Source organism: Gopherus evgoodei, chromosome 14, assembly GCF_007399415.2.
Source record: "Gopherus evgoodei ecotype Sinaloan lineage chromosome 14, rGopEvg1_v1.p, whole genome shotgun sequence".
In the NCBI taxonomy this organism is placed as follows: domain Eukaryota; kingdom Metazoa; phylum Chordata; order Testudines; family Testudinidae; genus Gopherus; species Gopherus evgoodei.
The window spans coordinates 24,273,413-24,294,168 of NC_044335.1; the positions used below are offsets into that span (position 1 = coordinate 24,273,413).

Here is a 20,756-nt window from a genome sequence, read left to right on the forward strand (position 1 = left end):
GACTCTCAAAGAATACAATGAAAGACCTAGGGAAGCTTTGCAGAGAAAGAGAGTGAGACCCTTAACGGTGAATTGAAGAATTAAAAATTGGTCTAACCAGACATAAATGGAGCATAGTTTAATTGCTTGTTCAAATGTAACAATAATAGCTATAAAGTGGATCTACATAGATTTGAGGACGATCAACATTTTGGCAAAATCCATTCCAAATCTGTGGTCAATAAGCTCTCAAGGGAACTGCTGGAATAGGATCTTGCCTGTCATTGGGAAGACAAAAAACAGACATTTGAGCAGGTCAACATTGTTTGACAATACACTAGTTTTAAAATAAGATTTAACTAAGCCAGGCACCATATCAGTAGATGCATCATTCACTAGGTCAGGGGTTGGCAGCCTCTGGCACGTGGCTCGCCAGGGTAAGCACCTGGCAGGCCAGGTCGGTTTGTTTACCTGCCATGTTGGCAGGTTCGGCCAATCACGGCTTCCACTGGCCGCGGTTTGCTGTCTCAGGCCAATGGGGGTGGCAGGAAGCAGCGCGGGCCGAGGGATGTGCTGGCTGTGGCTTCCCGCCACCCACATTGGCATGGGACGGTGAACCACGGCCAGTTGGAGCTGCAATCAGCCCGAACCTGCCAACGCGGCAGTTAAACAAACTTAAGTCCCCTAGTTCCCTTCTGAAAATTTCAGCCTAAATTATGGATGGCTTCCTATTAATAAACCATGCAATAAATGGGTGATTATGACTCATAGCAAATTGCTGGGCATGGAAGACCAGATTTCTGATTGTTGACATCAAACCCTTGTTTGTAAGTGTGGAATGTCATGAATATGCCAATACCTGTGGTACGAGTTTGAGCACATGATTTCCTCATCAAAATAGTCTGAGCAATATGATGGCCAAAAGAGTTCTTCTGACAGCAAAAACAACAACAACAAAACCTATTAAATTAAGCTAACTGTGTGACAATAAAAATACATATCTAGCCTGGTGGTAGTTCTACAAACACACCAGGAGAACTGCCTCATCACTGACTCTGGACAGTTGAAGAGTTTTACTTCTTACACTCCCTCAGTCACACAAGCCTACACTCAATATCTGTCTTAAAAAAAAAGCAAAACAAAGTTTACTAAGGCAGACAGGCAAACCGTGACCAGACTGACAGCTGAGCAACCAGTCCCCCTGAGAACTGGTGATCACAGCCAGGAGCCAGCAAGAGTTATCACTGCCAAAGAAGAGCCATGATCAGACTTTATCATAAGCGGATGGTCAAGGGTACTGGAGAAACCATTGAGATTTACTTCAAACATCACAATGTACTGGATACCTGGAAAAATAAGTGACTGCTAAATTCATCAAGGAACAAGTAGTGAGGGACGCAACAGGTATCTGTTTATTTGGGACGATTGTGGACTCCAGAATTGTTGAGATCACCAAATGCAGAGAGATTGGCGACTCCAGCAATGCTTAATTTGCCAAGCCCAAATAACCCAGCCAAAGCTTCAGTATAATTAGCCTAAAATGAATCATTAACGTGGCCAGAAAACCAGCTAGATACCTACAGACCTTAGACAGATCTTGAAACAGAGTTCAAAGTACATCAGAGGATATAAGAACAGATATCTGGTTACTACTAGGGAATTGATTGCTGATATCTATGTTAAGCCTGTGAGCATGCCAGTGAACTAGATGTGTCCACACATCTGAACAGACTGTCATCTGAGTCCTTTTTGCAGCCCACCTGCAGCCCATGTGCTTCCTGAATAGTTATGCCTGGAATTTTCAGAACAGATTAAGGGTGGTTAAGTGCCCAGCTCTCACTATGTCTCCCTGGGAACTGGATATCCAACTGCTTTAGGTCCCCTTGAAAATCCCAGCCCCTGGTGTCAAGCTGAGGAGGGCTGGATAGAACTCGGCCATTCTGTATTTAGAGCACTATTTGAGAATAACAACCCCTTTCCTCCCCTTCCTTAAGTGCTTAGTGTATTCACTGCAGTATCATGATCATCAAGAACTGAGCCTAAACCTATATGAACTGGTCCAGCAACAGCAAAAACAGGTTAGAACCATTTTGAACCAACCTTTGGAAGTTTGCATTGTTTTTGGAAATCTTTTTGCATAAATTGTTGCATAAAATACATGGTTTCCTGAAGGTGCTTTGATACCATACAAAAACATGACATGCTCTTACTTAGGGTATTTTTCTAATGCCAATTTAAAATAAATTTAAAAACAAAACTGCCATTAATGGCCTTAATATTAACCTACTGCTATCTAGATTGTTCTCCCATTTGATAGCTCTTGAGTCGAATTCCCCTTATAAAACTTTTGATTTTAGGGAAATCACTGCTACTATAAATGGCTGCTGCTTCTCTAGCTTGTCGGTAAGATGTCTTTTATCCTCTCCAGGAAGTCGGCAGACCTTCCTTGTCCCTACTTTGACCTGCCTCTACTGAAACTTTTGTTTTGAAATTTTTGTTTTTGAGGGGAAACTCCCACTCACTCCTCCTTATGACCTTCAAAATAGGAGGCAAGAGAAAGTGTTTCACTAAAACAAAATGTGCCTGTTCCATCTCTACAGAACTCTGCATGCCCCATTCTCAGATAGTTGCTCATTAATTCTTTAAACCTCTTCCCTAAAAGCCTTGCTGTTTGTTTTAAGCTGTGACTGATGGTACTTTGAATCCAACTATTGCTGACTTTCATTCTCCTTGTGACGTTACTCTTCAAGAAATGAAGACTTCCTTTCGGCATCAGCTCAGTAGAGTATGTGTTCGCTCAATCGGTCCATGAACATAAACTTACCTAACAATACTTATTTACCTGCCAAAAAAAGGTCCATTAGCTGTGATGAGTAAACAAGTAGAATTATGCAAGAATGAGTCGCCAGCCTATTTTAAAATCTTAGCACTGTTTGCAGGAACATAAAATTTTCCTCTCTGACTTTGGTCACAGGTTCATCAAATCTCATATTTTGTCCTTGCAGTGGCCATTATGTAACTTTTTAGAATGAGATGAATGCCTGCCCCTGCCCTATAACACACTTGGGGCCTGAACCAAACCCTTTAAAATTCAGTAGAAATCTTTCTATTGACTTCAATGGGCTTTGCATCCAGCACTTAGCCTATTGGTCTGACTCTGTACAGTGGTATCAAAGGGGAAAATAAAGCATTCATCCTGACGCCAGCGGTCATAGGTACACTCTGGTTTTCTTCTCCCTGAATGGCAGGAGAGGACGATAAGGTAAATTTTCCCATCCCTGGTGGAATCCATCCCCCTTTCTGGATATGATAAGTCATCTGTGCTCAAGAAAGATATTACTAGAGAGAATACTTTTTTGGGGAACTGGAGATGCAAGTCAGATCGACATTCTGAACATGCCCAAACTTTAGGTATGTTCAGATGTAGGTTTCTGGTACAGGTCCATTTCTTTTTGGAGTACCCTAGAATGCACATGCAGGATTAATTACTCTTAGAGAAGGATACACTGGGCTGTCCTCCAGGGATTTGTCCAGTATATGCTCTAAGTGACTTAGGTCAAACACTCTATGAATAGTTCCAAATTCAACTCTTTAAAGCCTCTTCTTTATTCTACAGCCCTATGGCTGTCTATGTTGCATGAAGGATGCTGTATCAAAGATAAGTTGTCTAAAGCCCCTGAAGTGAGTCATGGAATAAATTTGTATATATTAAAAATAACAAAAATCTCTTCCAATAGACGTTATTGCTCTAATAGCCCAAGTACATCTCCTCTGGCTCTGTGAACATGAGCATGTTGGGAGGAGAAAAAAATTAATGGTCAAAGAGAACAATCCTATTCTTGTTCTAAAAGTCCTATGGTACATCAGCAGTAGCTCCCTGCTACAGGATTTGCCCCTTCCTCTATCCTCATCCTCTATGCTCTTGCAAAGCTGTGGAGAGCAAAAATCCCATTTTCCTCTAGGGAAAGCTTAACAACTTGTACTCCGGGTAAATTTTTCCCTTTTAGATCTGCTCTGTGCATTCATATACTCTTAATATTTGTTAAAACGGGGAAAATATAAAGTAAATAGGTGTTTATCCCCAAGAGGAAAGACCTGAAGCAGGAACAATGAGACTGCTGACACTCTTTTTCTTTCTTTCTCCGTTGGGGATGATGCAAATGCTTGATCAAGTGATGCCTGATCCCATGTTGTTCCTGTGTGCATTAAGATGCACTGTAGCTCCAATGAGCCTTCCCCTTGTTTTTTTAAATCCCTTTTAAAGGTATTGTTTCTATCTGGTGAGTCCATGACTGACATTGGATGACTTTATAAAACATTCCACTAATTGGATTTGTTAAAAGAAATAAATCAAACGCTAATTGAAATATGCCCTGCCATTATTTTTGCTTAGTGAATTAGATATAATGGCGTGAAGTCCTTTTTATCGTATTTGTGCACTTATTTAAACACCCCCCTGGCACATACTTCTGCAAATTCAATTATATATTCAAAGAAAGCATTCAATTTATGCAAGGCTGGTTTACATTTAATCCGGGGGCAAGACTCAGTAACTGATGATAGGTCTGCTCAAAATTAATTAGCATCACTCAGATGAGCAGTGGCATTGTTACAAGCCTGCAGTGTAAAGCAGGGGGTTATTTTAGCCTTCCTGTGTGTGCCATTATTTGCTTCAATATGACCCCTTTTGAATCAGGAAGGCTGTTTCATTGCTTGTTTGGGTTTCTATTATTGCTAGCAAGTGGTCACTCATTGCACATGTTGCATCTGGCCAAGTTGAAATCATTTCAGTTTCCTTTTCCCCTGTCCCACTTTTGAGCCACAACCTCCAGTGTTACTTTTTAGCTGATTGGAAGAAGGGGCAGGTAGAAACAAAAGCTGCCTTTGCTCTTCCTGAAAGCCTCACCATTTTTAACACTTGGCATGAGCTTTCTGTCCGCATGTGGATATTTTCACCTTTTGTGAAATTACTTTGTGGGGTTTAGCCCTGTGTCATAGTTAAATTCTAACTTGGGTAATTCTGATTTTCCAAATTCCTCCCTGTGTGGTGAATCTAATATACTCCACTTTAGCTCTTCACTTGTGGGATTAATTTCACTGTGGCTGTTAGGGAGATGCTCTGTTTTACCTCTGAGCTACTTACACTTCAGTGAAGGGTGACAGTGTGTCTATAGAGGGATCATGCCTATATTGGGCCTTACAGACCAATGTACTTAGATGTGGTTAGCTGAAGTCCATGTTTAGGTGCTTACATAAATGGCCTGGTTTTCAGAAGTGCTGTGTTCAGAACTCCCACTGGCACCTGTATAAATCAGGTCTGAAATTGGTCTGCAGCCTGCATTTCCATGGAAGAGTCCTAATCTGGGCAGAATTGTTACCGTTCCCTTCCCCTCACCTTTTCTCTAGGAACCCAGGCAATATTATTCTTTCTGTGTATACATGCTGAAACCACCAGCAGGGGGGTTTGTTGCCAGGGGATTTAACGCAGATAGTGGGTTGGTGTATAATTGTGGCGACTCAAAGAACCACTCACGTCAGCACTATGTCTGTCATGCTCATCTAACAGGATTTTTTTAAATCATCCTTACTCTCTATTATTTTAAATCATGGAAACGTACTATATAATCCTGCATCCAACGAAGTGGGTATTCACCCATGAAAGCTCATGCTCCAATACATTTGTTAGTCTATAAGGTGCCACAGACTCTTTGCCGCTTGTATAATAGGTTTATTTCTTTTGCTTACAAAACCTCACAAAATAATAAGAATAAGAATAAAATGCTTTATATAGCACTTTTCACCAGTAAACTCAAAGTGTTTTTACAAAGGAATTAAGCATCATTAATTCCCATTTTACAGATGGGGAAACTGAAGCAGAGACAAGAAGTGACTCACCCAGCAACCAAGCCAGGAATAGATCCCAGTCCAGTGTTCCGTCCACTAGGCTACCCTGCCTCCACTCTCCAGTACATTATTCCAAGCCTCTTCCTTTCCCCCTCCCCCACTCAAGAGGTCTTTTCCTTTAGGACAGGTATTTTGAGGGTCTGATTCTATTCTGAGGATTGACCACATGGAAATTTTTATTCAGAGCTGCTTCTCGTCTGCAGGGGCAGCTCCAGGCCCCAGCATGCCAAGTGCATGCTTGGGGCGGTATGCCATGGGGGGCGCTCTGCCAGTCACCGGGAGGGCAGCAGGCAGTTATCCGGTGGACCTCCCGCAGGCATGCCTGCGGAGGGTCCGCTTGTCCCGCGGCTTCGGTGGAGCCACGTGACCAGCGGACCCTCTGCAGGCACGCTTGCAGGAGGTCCACTGGAGCCGTGGGACCGGCAACCGACAGAGCGCCCCCCGCAGCATGCTGCCATGCTTGGGGCGGCGAAATGTCTACAGCCGCCCCTGCCTGTCTGTAATATCCACCATTGTAGTTACGAAAGTTAGTTTACTGATTTTTGGGGCTTTAAAATCAACACCAGTAAGAGAGCGTGAGCTGGACTGTTTTGACAAAGGCAATGCAGTTACAGAGCTGTCACAGGGGGCATAAGTTGAATGTTTTAAGGTTGTATTTGGCATAACTGAGGATATTATATAGCGTGTGGAATTTTTATTTCAAGTGATTGCATGGGAAGTGAAAGCCAGCTAGATTCCAATCTCAGGTTGAATGTGCAGGGCTGGTAGTTGGAGAAAGACATTTGTACTTGTAAAGAACATATTGAATCTGGAATTACTGAGCTGCAATAAGCATCATGCCACTTTCCAGTCATGGTTCAGAGACTTGAGTTGTAATGTAGTGCCACACACAGAATTCTCTCTTTCAAAAAAGGAAGCCCCCACCTCTAACTTACAGATCTAAACTAGGACTGCCACAGCTATTAAATACTGTAGTGTTCTATGGTGACTGGTCCCAACATTTTAGCACCCCTCTCCTCATTCTCTGGCTGCGGGATTGCTCCTTCATCCCTTTCATTCAATGGATTCTCCTTTCCTCCCTTTGGTTCAGTGGGGGTACCAGAAGGCTCTGTCCTTGTTTTCCTCCTCATCTCCCTTTACAAGCCATATCTGAGCAGTTTAGTCACAGAAACAGTTCTATCAAGTTTATGCTGATCATTCACAAAGCTTTTTTTACCTGAAATCTGCCTTCGTCCTTCCAAACCAAAACTACAGTCTATTTTTCTGGCTCCTCTTGGATGTTCAGTCACCAACTGAAATTTAAACATAAATGGTCAAAGTGGAACCTAGTGATCTTTTTCCCAATAGCCCTCTGCTCTCTCCTCTCTAACATACTGGACCCCACCAACATCTGTCACTCAGATCCATAGTCTTTGCTCCATCGTTGACCGTACCCTGTTTTGATCCATACATACAGCCTGTCCCTGTCTTGCCATTTCTTCCTGTGGAAGATCTCCAAGATCCAATCTTTCTTCTCTACCCTTACTGCCAATCTCTAGTCCAAGCCCTGATCTTGCACATTGATTACCGTAATATCTCCTCTGGTGTCTTTGCCTGGAAATTCACCCCATGAAGTCCATTCAAGATGCTTCTATTGCTAAATTAATCTTCCTCGCTCATTGCTTTGACTGTTATCCCATCTTTTCAGATCACTGCAGGAGCATCTGCCTCTTCAAACACAAATGTCTTATCACCCTTAGCTATCCAACTAGCACTTTCAAACGTCCTCTCACACTGCTGTTTATGAGTGGAAAAGTTCCTAGTTAATTTCTGAGAAGTCATCACCTTATTCTCCTTGGAGTTCCTCCTCAAAGTTCACCTCTTCCACAATGCATACAGTCAGATACAACCTGATCATGACAAGGCAGTTAGGCAAATTGGAACTATTGCTCCTGTTGAGTAAAACTTGCACACATCGTGTTTTGCACCTTCTCCCATCCTCCCTCCCTCAGCTTTCTCATTTGCCTTGTCTACATGCTGTCTTTTTGGATTTTGGGGCAGCAACTGTCTTTTTTTTGTAGTTGTTGTGTATATATATATTTGTACAGCACCTGATAAAATAGAGTCTATGCTGATTGAGGGATCTAGGCAATATTGAAATAACTATCTAGCAACACCATTGCTATTTTAAGATTTCAGTCAGCTTGGGCAGTGAAATGAGACCAGTAAGTTTCTCCTTGTGCTCCTCTTTTGCTAGCACAGTGCTGCTGTGTTTGAGGTGCCCTATGCTATAGGAGAGTTCTAATTGCTCCCCTTCCCCCATCAGAAAAAAGTAATTGGTTCATATTAGGTTTTGTAGATTTTTTTTTTTTATTACAAAACATGTTACCCCTTAAAATACTTTGGTCCTTTAATACAAAATAATGGGTTGATGCTCATTATAGTCTGTCATCGAGATCAACAAAGATGAAAATCAACAAGATGAAATTCAGTAAAGACAAGTGCAAAGTACTATGCTTAGGAATGAAAAATCAAGGAAGGAAGGAGTCAGGGAACATCTCTATGTAACTAATTCTCCCAGGCGAGGTAGGGTACAACTGGTGGGTTGTCTTGCAGAACAAGTTTAATATTGTTCTGAATAGCACTGGGTTACTCTACACATCCTCTGAACTACAGAGGTGTCAAAGGAGCACAGCTGACTCGAAGACCTATGTCAGCATAGCAACCAGCCTTGCTTGCCTGTGTGGTAGGGAAAGGTGAAGCAGTGCAGAGTCAATGTTACTATGGGTAAGGCCTACAATCCCTGGGACGTTCTAATGGATTCATTGCTGATGCATATTTGGCAGGCCAAGTAGGGCGTGGGTTCCGAGAAGGGGATGTGCATGGGAGCAATATAACTGGGACAAAATAGAGCTCATTCTCCAATACGTCTGTTAGTCTATAAGGTGCCACAGGACTCTTTGCTGCTTTTTTTGGGACAAAATAGTGATTCTCTAATAAGGTGGGAATTCTCCATCAGGACCTCATCAGGGCTGGCCTCTGCTTGACCCTTCTATAGTTGACAGCTGTCAGGTATACGAATCAGGAAGATGCTGCACAACTGTAGCCTTTCCTAACATTCAAATTATTTCCTCTTGCATACCTCTATGAAGATGGGAAGTATGGCTCTTTGTTTACTCGTCATTAAATAGTTTATTTTGCAGCTACATCTAAGCTATTCTCTCCATTATTCTTTCTTGTTGAGGAGTTCACATGTTTTCATATTTTCTTGTTACCTTTTCAATGGGAGAATGGTTGGTTGATTTGTACAATGACTGTCCAGCTCTTCTGGTATATAGGAAGAGAAGAAGCTCAATTGAGAGAGATCTGGGAATTGCTGTAATTAACCAGAACAGATGTAGCATTCCCAGAGAGAGAACCCTGATGAGTGGAAAGATAATATTCTGTTGAATGTGAAGTCCTTCTTGTAGGTATAAATTGCCTATTTGTTCATATAAATCTAAGGAATGAATAAGCTTTTTGCCTAAATAGAATATATGCTAATTAAAGTCTAAGTGATTATTTTCAGAGTGGTAAGTGATTATTGTGAGTCATGATCTAGAAGCCTCCTCTTCATAAATTCATTCCCAGCATTTCAGTTTGCAACGCTGGGTAGTGCTGGTCAAATACCACACACGTTATTTATGTTCAGGCATGACAAGTTCATTCCTTTATTCATGGGGGTCTTTTTATTCACAAGTGTTCAGACAGCTGCCAATTTATTTACGACAGTTAGCCAATTCCAAGAATTTTACAGATTGCACTATAAATGATCATTCAGCCAAATGTTTGCACTGGATCATTTGCTATTTGCTTGTTGTTTGTTTGCCATTTTCTGTTTGTTGTTCTCTCATTTTTAAAAAGTTTCAGTCCATCAGGAAGCAGAAATACTTGTGACTTAAATGACAAGTAATAACATGCTGCAAACAACAGAATGCAAATAATCCAAGTGAACAGTTCAAAGAGGAAGGCTGGACTTGTATATATGGCACCAGACTGAGGTTTTGGGGATCTGGGTTCTGTTCCTGGCACTGCCACCTAGGGCTGAGCGTTAAGAGAAGCCCGTTTGCTGAAGCTGTGAGTGTGCCATGTGCCAACAGCTTTATAAGTGAATGCAGAGATCAAGGACAGCATGAAGACACAATACGATAAGAAAACTATATTCTCTATAAAAGAGAGAGAAACTGGAAATCAATACTTTATATTATTTTTATTCAAAAGCAAAATTTGAAATGGATTTTTCTGAAGGTTAGCCCCGAAAGGAAAGTTAATTCATGTTGTGAGGATGATGAAATGGAGTCTTCTGGTGAAGGAAGCCTCATGCTGGTTTATTCCCCTGCTGATGTTTGTTTAAATGCAAATTGATCTGTTTCCTGTAATCTCTTCCCCTTGCCATGATGCTGAGTGATTATCTCCTCTCCTTGTTGGCCTTATACTCCTATTTACCTTCTGTGTATATTGCATTCCCATTGTCTCTTAATGTACCTTCAAAATATCTTCCAGAAACCACATTCCTTTGTCTTGGGTGAGGTAACTTTAGCCCTGTGTGGCAGACACACTCTGATAACATAACCTCGAAAATGTGTGTGTCATTTTGGATTTCTCCTCCATCCGTGATGCAATAATTAAGGCTGAGAATTTGTCACAGAGGTCACAGAAGTCAAGGATTCCGGATTCCTGCACCAGGCACACTGTCTGCTGCTGGGCCAGTCTCAGGTCCCCACACCTCCACTGCATGACCCCACTGGTGGCATGGCCAGGCAGCTCTGTGCGCTGCCTCTGCCCAGAGCACTTGCTTTGCAGCTCCCATTGGCCAGGAACCACGGAGCCTGCAGGCGGAGGGAGCACGCAGAGCTGCCTGGTCACACTTCCATCTAGCAACTGAGCAAGGGGGATGTCGTTGCTTCTGAGGAGCCCCCGCAAGTAAGCGCTGCCCAGAGCCTGCTTCACCCTGTCCAATGCCCCAACCCCCTGCCCCTCCCACACCCAAACTCTGCTGCTGCTGGGGCGAGAGAGAAGGCGCGGAGGCAGGTAGGAAGCCTGTTGGCCACTGCCCTGCCCCCACCCCCCCAGCAACAGCAGGGGTCCCAGGCTGTGCACTGCCATCCTCCCCAAGCAGCTGCGCCACCCTCCCCCAGCACCTGCCAGGACCCTGGGCAGTCCCCCGTTCCCCTGCCAAGTTTTATTCACTGGTATTTTTAGTAAAAGTCATGGACAGCGTCATGGGCTGTGATTTTTTGTTTAGTGCCCATGGCCTGTCCCTGACTTTTTTACTAAAAATATCCATGACTGAAACGTAGCCTTAACAATAATATCAGTGATCAGTATGGTGTTAGCTTTCTACTTATATCTTACATGACACCTTCTAGATGCAGGTTATGACATTAGTGAGTTGGGATACATTGAATGGGTCGGACAAGCTGAAATGCAGTACCAGATAACAGTGAGTCCCTTGCCCTGGGATGCTGTTAAGGTCACAGTATGCTACAGCAAAAAATGTGAAATTTACAATGGTAATACCTTGCTGCAGCAAAGAGGGGATATACCAGGGGTAGGCAACCTATGGCACGTGTGCCGGAGGTGGCACACAAGCTGATTTTCAGTGGCACTCATGCTGCCCGGGTCCTGGCCACTGGTCCTGGGGACTCTGCATTTTAATTTAGTTTTAAATGAAGCTTCTTAAACATTTTAAAAACCTTATTTGCTTTACATACAACAATAGTTTAGTTCTATATTATAGACTTAGAGAAAGAGACCTTAAAAACGTTAACATGTATTACTGGCATGTGAAACCTTAAATTAGAGTGAATAAATGAAGACTCGGCATACCACTTCTGAAAGGTTGCCGACCCCTGTATTATACTGTGCCATGGTAAGGGTTGACTTTAATGGGCTCCCACTACAAATTGTTACTTCTTGGCATTGGGTCAAACAATTGGCTCATCACATCCTTACCTGTGGCACTAGAAAGTTGAAAGGTAAGTAAATGTGAGAGATGTAGTCTTGAAATCATCTTTTAATCTTGCACTACTGAATGTTTAAAAGTGTAAATGAAGGGAGGGCTTGAGAGTTTGCACAGTGAAGCCATGGTTAACATTTGCCATATGAATTTCTATTCCTCCCGCTTATCTGAACATCTGGTTTTTAAGCTCTGTAGCTAGGAAACAGTTACTGTGGTTCAGACCTGAATCCTCATGCTCATGCCTGAAATGCCCGACTGTGGTTTAAATTCTTAAGTCATGAGACTGAATCTAAGGTAATAGCCCTAACTAACAGCAGCACAATCGGAGAGAGAGAAAATAAGATTTCCCTCCCCAATCCCCCCACCCAAAAAGTGGGTGTTTGATATCCAGAAGTTTTTCCTGGATATCCTAAAGCAAATACAGAAATCTAATGTGCCAGACATTCATTTTGCATTTTGTTTTTCCTTCCAGAGTTTATATAAAAGCACTGATGTAAATGAAATAACATAATGAGACAGAAGTAATTAATAGACAGAAATATTTATTCAGCTCTCTTGCCCTCAGGTGGTTGTTCCTTTGATGAACACTACAGTAACTGTGGTTATAGCGTGGCACTGGGGACCAATGGATTTACCTGGGAACAGCTCAACACCTGGGAAAAGCCAACGATGGATCCTGCTGTCCCGACTGGTATGTATGGAGCATGCAGAACAGGGAAGGCCATTAACAGAGTGTCCGTATTTGGTTGGGATTTCCTGTGAGAATTTTTCTACATGTGAGCTTTGTGCTGACTTGTATGGGTTGGAATTCATCCATTTATATGCAACTGGCTTTTGTGTTAAAAGTAACCAAGTAGAGAAATGCATAACAATTAGAAATGGGGAAAAAAACAGGACAACTTAGCAAACATAGACATTTGGCATTATTTTGTCAGACCATGAGCGAAGTGTTTTGGATCCATTTTATTTCAACCCTCACTTGCGGAGAGGGGTGAGTTTCAGAAAAAAAAAATGGCCTAGGGTTTGGCCAGTCTTTGGACCTGCTCTGGAGAGATGCAAAGTGCTTTTTTTTCTGGGTGAAGCCAGGGGAGATGAAAGTGCTGAGCATGTCACTGGAGGTGCTCAACACCTTGCAGGATCGGTCTCTTCGGGAAGTTCAGGGATGTCAGACTTTCTAACAGCTCATTACACTTTAACGTCAGTGCTGTGAACTAGCAATCTGTGGTGTTTGGGTATACAGTATAAAGGTGACAAATGCTGGTTCCCTGTGAAGAATGAACTAATGGGAGAAACTGGACCTGGAACCACCCTGAATAGTCTTGTGTTCCAAGAGACAAATTGTGTTCCAGTATTTGAGAATGCCAGCAGAGATAGAGACTAATAACATAAGTTAATGATTTATTAGTGGGTACAGACATTTAAGTCCGCTGTTTTTGAGGATATCTAAACTGGAAGTTCTTCTCTGGAAAGTTGTCTGATGCTTCAGCATCACTCCCAGAAGTACTGCTTCCTCTTGGCGGTTAGAATCTGGTAAGCTAGGCTGTCAAATAAGTACTTTCCCAGGTACTAGTGATTTTGGGTGTTCAAATAGACATTTATAAAGGTACCTGACTTTTAGGGAGTGTTCTGCAGCCACCTTCTGAAAATCAGCCATGTTAGAGGTGTAACATTTGACACCCAAAACCACTGGTCATTTTTGATGGTTTTGGTCTCTGATCCATTTTGCCAACACAAGAGTTCGTTGTTTCCACTTACTGCATTGTGTTTTGACAAGGTAAGCATGAGAAAAATGGGCAAAATTAATCCAGAATTATGTCCAATAGGGATTTTTATCCCTGCCGTGATTAGAATGAGGGGGACTACAGCTCCCACTCCTCTGCTAGGGGAAGAGCAAAGTCCCCAACAGCTCTTTCTTTGTTTGGTACAGTCATAGTGCCTCATCCTGTTTGTCTACTTCAGTCACTGGTGTTGAGGCCAGTTCTCATCTCTGTGCACAGCTATTGCCATTAGAAAGTAAACATGCCACAGCAGCCCCAATGACTGAGCAATTCCTCCGTTGCTTCCAGTTTTCATTTATGCCCTGGTTGCATCTTGTTTTCAGTTTAGATTCAGTGCCTGTACAGCACTCACCACACCTGATCTGGGCATGCTACTGTAGTACAAATAAATTGTGATACGAGATACAGCAGTTCTCCCATTCTAACTGCAAGGAAATATTGCTTTATTTGGATATGGCTATGCATAATTGTTAGTAAAAGTAGTTAGTAACTTTCTCCTGGTAAGCATGCTATGCAATCATGCAAGACCTATTTTCAGTGTGGGACACTTTGGCTTTGGCACCCAAAGTGAGACATCTTGTTCTGTACTCATGCTGGAAAAGTTGGGCCAAGTATCTCTCTACTTATAGACTTACACACATTGGAGTCCTATTTAAATCCATTTATAGATAACATAACCCTCAATGATGCGTGTGTGTCCATGCACACAAACAAACTAAACCATGGTATTTTTAAGCGCAGAAGAAAAATTAGCACTATACCATTGTATTTTTTGTTACCATGATGGTATTTTAGGCCATATCCTAGCTTTACAGCAGGAGGTACCACATTGTGCAATCTTTGGTGGCATCCAGAGTCCATGGGAAGAGTGACTTTTACTAGATGGGTACAAGATTTGTTCATCAATAGTACTTTTTATGTCTGCTTTCATGCGGCGGCAAGGTGTAGCACCACTCTACTCCAGCCTGGATCCGCATTTCCGTGATCAATACTGTTTTTATGTACATTCTGTGTCTGGTTTCCCGAACACCAACACATCCACTGACTTCAGCTGGAGCTGCGAGTGCTCTTCTCAAACAGATGCTTAATCTATTGTGATTTTTATTTCCGTGCTGAGACTCTGCTACAAGGGTCTCCATCCAAGGACAACTTTCTGCTCTTTATTCTTTGAATGAAAATGCCCCAAAAGATTCAAACACTCCATCATCAACGTTAAAAATTGTGGACATTTTATTTTTGATCATTACTAGCAAATAATATTGTTTGCCATGAATTCTGTGATAAATTGCCCAGGACAGGAAACAAAGGGCTAAGGTAATGGGAGAATTAAGATCCCAGATGTCGGGTGTTTTATTAAATAAATAAATGTTATCTTTTAAAAATCTGACAGAGATAAGTCATGGGCTACCCATCCACTGATTTAGGTAGGACTTCTAGTCCACCTCCTTGCGTTGTAGCAGGAGAGATTATAACAATCTTCCTTAACAGATGGATGTCTAATCAAGCCTTAATATCCCCAGTGAAGGGGATTTTGCTGCCTTTTTGCAACTTGTTCCACTGACTATTTCAGTTGTAAAATTTTTCCTACTTCTTAGCCTCAATTTTACATTTTGTGTCACCATCACATTATTTCTTGTTCTGTTCTTGTTGACTAGTGAGATCAGTTGCTGCCCTCTTTATAACCTCCCTTTATGTACTATAGACAGTTAAGCCTTCATTTCTCAGGACTCAATGTGACCCAATCCTTTTTAATCTTTCCTCACATGGTATGTCTTATTTCCCTCCCTATGCCCTCAAGCCTCTTTTCATTGCTCTTGCTTTCCTCTCAGCTCTCTCCAGTGTATGTGATGTCTTTTTGGAGTCGTTGCCCAAAACTGAACCCTGTGTTTACCAGGCATTGATTCAATACTCCATAGGGCAGCACTGGCAGGACAATGGTTTCAACTCTTTCTACATGAATTGGCCACAGAAAACAAGCCTATTCTATTGCTTCTCCTTCTCCTCCAACGCAGGGTGACATGCAGTCTCTGCCCCCCTCCAACTTCCCTCTCCCTTCTTAAGTACTAGTATTGGATGGTGCTCGAGGAATACAGTCCTTGAGTTTATGAGATGCATGTGTACACCTCTGTGTGTGTGTTTCTTAGAGACAAACATTTCTGTAAGAAAAGTGTCCTGCATTATGGTCAGCCAGGCAAAAATAAAAGCCTTTTACCAGACTGTGACACTTGCAGCATTCCCAGCACCTTGGACATGTCTGGCCCAGTAACAGCCAAATCATAATAATAATGAAAGTATTTAACATTTTGTGGGTTCAAAGCGCTTTACAAGCATTAACTAATTAACTCCAGAGAGAACCTAACCAGGGCTGATTAGAGTGGAGTAATTACTTTAATTGTATTACATACGATTCCACTATGAATACAAAATCAATATGGCATGCACTTTTTGCAGCAGTGTCACATTGTTGACACTGATTAAGTGTTAGATTTGCTGTTACCCCTGGTTCATTCTGTGGAGCTATTGCATTCTCCTTTGAGTGATTATGCACATATTCATTCCAGTACTGGTGTGTGTGCACCCAATGCACAAGTCAGAGACTTTTGCCAGAAGTACCAGTAGGCGGTATGTGCACCGTTCTCTTCGTGTGCCCATCTGAGGGCATAAATGGGGCAAGTCTGCCATCTTCCTCTCAGTTCCTTCTCACTGCCTGTTACAAGAGCTGGAGTTCCCCATGGCATTTGCTTCAGTTAGCCAGCATTTCAAATTTCCCTACCAGGACTAAAAATCAGAGGGATTTATGCCTGAAAGTTCACCTTCTGAAAGAGGCATTGCATCCCATGTCAGAACTGAGTCCTGACCATGAGGTAGCAGATTCTGAGTCCATGACAAGCATCCCCCTCCCAACTTCCCACAAATCAAAGTGACAGTTTGATGCTGACAAGCACTTAAAGCCTGGGTCTTCTCCTTTCAAGACTTCCAGTAAGCCCTCTCGTACCTTTTCAAGGCATCACAGACAGCATTCACCAGGCCTGTCTGAGGTTTCACTGTAGACTCAGGCTCCTTTGGGGCTATCAAGACCAGTTTGTTCACCTTTACCAGATACTTCATCATCATTCCAGCCAATCCAGTCTATTTCAGCATCGCTAGATGAACACTTACCTGTTTTGGTGCTCTCTATATTCTGTGGGCTTTCTTGCTTGCAAGAGATCTTCTGTGCCTTCCCCTACCAGACTCTCCATTGCTACAATCGACTTTGGTTAGGGGAACTTCAGTGTCTTCGGCACCGCCTGCATGAGCAGCACCTTTGGCACACTTGTGTTGCTGGTGTCTTTGACATCATCCGCAGTCAGCAGCATGTCTGTGCTCCATCATGCCAGCAGCGCTCACCTCATTGGCATGCTGATTGCTTCAACCTTTGCTTTCTTTGGATCCCTGGGTGTCTCCCATACCCATATCACCTCAGAACCATAAGGCGATCTCTCCTCCCTTTTCTGAAGAAACCTACTTTTCTTTCTTGGACTCTGAAAGGGAGGAATCTGCATGACCTTCATGATCTTTTAAATCCTCTTACAGATCTAGTACCCAGGTTACAGGTCCTAAAGATCACTGTGGGTGTCTCAGACATTGCACTATCCCCCATGGCCTTATTGGTCTTGGGTTGCGCCACGGCTTTCTAGACCTCCATCACAATTTCAGTCTAGGAGGAGGTTTCCCCCTTGGGTTCAGGGTTCTGCCATCATTCCTCCACCCACTGAATTGGATCCTATGGAGGAAGGAGAAATAATGGAGGAACCCCTAGAGGTTCCCCCCTGTAATTTTATCTTGGACAAGTGAAGCCCTCACCTTAGAATTGACAGCTGCCTTCCAGAGGACTTCATTGTTTTTCAAGACCTGATGTGGACAGTGGCCACTTCTCAGCCTGCGCTCTTAGGGTTTGTGCAAGAAAACCTGCACAGCTTCTGTGTTGTTGTACAGATCCCTGCCCTGGGAAGGGTTGCCCACCCCATTAGTGAAGCTTTGTTAAAGTCGGTGAAAAGTCTCTGACCCCAACCTCTGTACCACCTATGGCCAAGTAGGTGGACACAAGTTCCTCAGCAGCACTTTGATTTTTAACCAATCGGTTTCTGATTTCTTGGTGATTACAGCTGCTAATGAGTGATCTAAATAGTCTATCCTAAAGCTGCTCCCAAAGTACAAGGCTTACAACAGACTGGATTTACATGGCCAAAATGCATATTCCACCACGGTTTTTCAAAGAAGAGTGGCCAACATCAAATAGTCTTGTTTAAATATACCTTTTATTAATTTCTTTGCAATTTCTAGACATGCTGAGAAGAATGTAGGGAACAGTTCCTAGCTCTGGTTTTGGAAGGGCACCTGACAGCCTGAACATCCCTTCTGGCAGCCATTGATGACACCAATACCAGGGAAGGAGAGGAACTGAATTATTTAAGCTCAGTACCAATATGGACACAAGAACAAATGGGTATAAACTGGCCATCGGGAAGTTTAGACTTGAAATTAGATGAAGGTTTCTAACCATCAGAGGAGTGAAGTTCTGGAATAGCTTTCCAAGAGGAGCAGTGGAGGCAAAAGACATATCTAGCTTCAAGACTAAGCTTGATAAGTTTATGGAAGGGATGGTATAATGGGATAGCCTAATTTTGGCAATTAATTGATCATTGTCTATTAGCGGTAAATATTCTCAATGGCCTGTGATGGGACACTAGATAGGGTGGGATCTAAGTTACTACAGATGATTCTTTCCTGGGTGTCTGGCTGGTGAGTCTTGCCCACATGCTAATCACCATATTTGGGGTCGGGAAGGAATTTTTCTCCAGGGTACATTGGCAGAGGCCCTGAGGTTTTTTTTGCCTTCTTCTGCAGTGTGGGGCATGGGTCACTTGTTGTAGGATTCTCTACACCTTGAAGTCTTTAAATCACCAGCTGAGGACTTCAATAGCTCAGACATAGGTCAGGGGTTTGTTACAGGAGTGGGTGGGTGAGATTTTGTGACCTGCATTGTGCAGGAGGTCAGACTAGAACAGGGGTTGGCAACCTTTCAGAAGTGGTGTGCCGAGTCTTCATTTATTCACTCTAATTTAAGGTTTCGCGTGCCAGTCATACATTTTAACATTTTTAGAAAGTCTCTTTCTATAAGTCTATAATATACAACTAAACTATTGTTGTATGTAAAGTATATAAGGTTTTTAAAATGTTTAAGAAGATTCATTTAAAATTAAATTAAAACGCAGAGTCCCCTGGACTGGTGGCCAGGACCCGGGCAGTGTGAGCGCCACTGAAAATCAGCTTGTGTGCCACCTTCGGCACGTGTGCCATAGGTTGCCTGCCCCTGGACTAGAAGATCATAATGGTCCCTTCTGACCTTAAAGTCTATAAGTCTATGATATGACTTTGCATTCAGAGGCCACCACCGTCTTCATGGGCTTGCAGCTGCAACTGCAAAAATGTTTTCATTTATTTTAGTTGCTGCAAAAATAGTAAGCTGTTTTGTTGTCTGTCGCTTCTGCTCCACGCTGGGCTTCATTCATTACATTAGTGCAGTGTGAGTCCCCCTACAGCAGTGGCAGCTGCTTCACCCAAGAGGCAGATTCATCCCCATAGAACAGCACATAGTGTTTGCTGTGCCATCTTCCCCTTTGGATCCTGATGGAGAAAGTAGCTTTAAAGCGAGACTAGGTCTCTGTAGAAATGCTATTATTGGGAGCTGCCTGGAGGATACTCTGATTCGCTTCAGGGCTAGCTTAAGGCAAGCTAGGGTATGGCTACACTGCAGTTAAAAACCTGCAGCATTGAATCTCGGATCCCAGGTCAGCTGACTCAGGTTTATGGAGTTTGGGCAATGGGGCTAAAACTTGCAGTGAAGATGTTGCAAGGTGTCAGAGCCAGGGCTTCAGCCCAAGCCCAAATGTCTACCTTGAAATTTTAGAGCTCTGCAGCCTGAGACCTGAGAGCCAGAGTCATCTTACTTGGGCCAGCTACACCCATGCTGCAAGTCTTTTACTGCCATGTAGCTGTATACCTAGGTACATCATAACGTGAGCCCCCTATGCCTCGCGCCTCGTTTGGAGCGGCAAAGGCCACCCAAACAAGCTGGTGTGTGGCACAGCCTGCCACTGTTCCTCTTTGTTCAGATTGGACCTCTCTTCTGTGAGAGGTAGAGACCGGAGAAAAAGCTTCCTCCCCTCAGGTGTGGCAAAGATAGGGCAGGGGTACCTTTCTCCTCCCAGAAGGACAATTCTCCCGTTTGAGTGACAATAGATGACTTTCTGGGCTTCCACAGGGAATGCACACATCAGGGCGATCGTCCATTATTGCTGCTTGAGTGATTAATCACCCAGTCTGAACATTCAAATGTGCATTTCACACATGTGATTACATACCATCACATGCATGATTTAGAGCCAGCAGAGAAAATTTTCCTTTGACTTAAACCCCACTGACTTCACTAGCACTGAGTGAGGTTTAATTTAGGAGAGGGTTTGGCCCACTAAGTCATCATGCCTATCCCCTTGTAGAGAGTCCAATCCATTGGATTCTGGTGGAATATACCGTATCTTTTGAAAGCTCCCACCCAGCCCTTCCTGCTGGGGTTATCACTTCACATTGGTGTCCACTGTCAGATGAGGAGGATGTTCTTCAGTGGATGAGAAACTGGTGCTAGGCAAACTAAACACATTGTACCTCTAAGCACAGTTCATGCATTTGGTTTTGCCTTTTTTCTTCAGGTTGGATTGGATGCCAACAGGAGTTCAACACAACATTTGTACCTTTCAAAAGCAATGCAAATAAATTAACATTTTTTCATATCTGAGTGTATTAATTCTTGCTTACAAGGAATTACACAAACAAACTTGTTAAAAGAACAAATTAGAATCCTGCTGTGTATATGATGAATCATGATGCAATTTCTCATCTGCAATGGAGAAAGAAATCTGCCTCAGCTGTCTGTATGTGGTGTGTTTTTTATTATTATTTATCTTTTTCAAGGGAAATTACTCAGTATGAGTCAATTTTCCCCCTACCAAGTAAATAGATTAGTTTACAGTTTTGATATTGAAATAAAAATTCTCAGCCTTGGAATTCCAAGCTGA

General features: G+C 42.8%; 1 protein-coding gene across 6 annotated transcripts in view; it reads left to right on the forward strand.

The window, feature by feature from the left end:
- The window catches only part of PTPRT (protein tyrosine phosphatase receptor type T), a 739,839-nt gene that overhangs the window by 169,421 nt on the left and 549,662 nt on the right, over positions 1–20,756 (forward strand). For all 6 annotated transcript variants that reach the window (XM_030533365.1, XM_030533367.1, XM_030533369.1 and 3 more), the window contains exon 2: positions 12,429–12,554. In XM_030533365.1, coding sequence (XP_030389225.1) covers positions 12,429–12,554 — 126 coding nt within the window. The remainder of the gene's footprint in view (positions 1–12,428; positions 12,555–20,756) is intronic.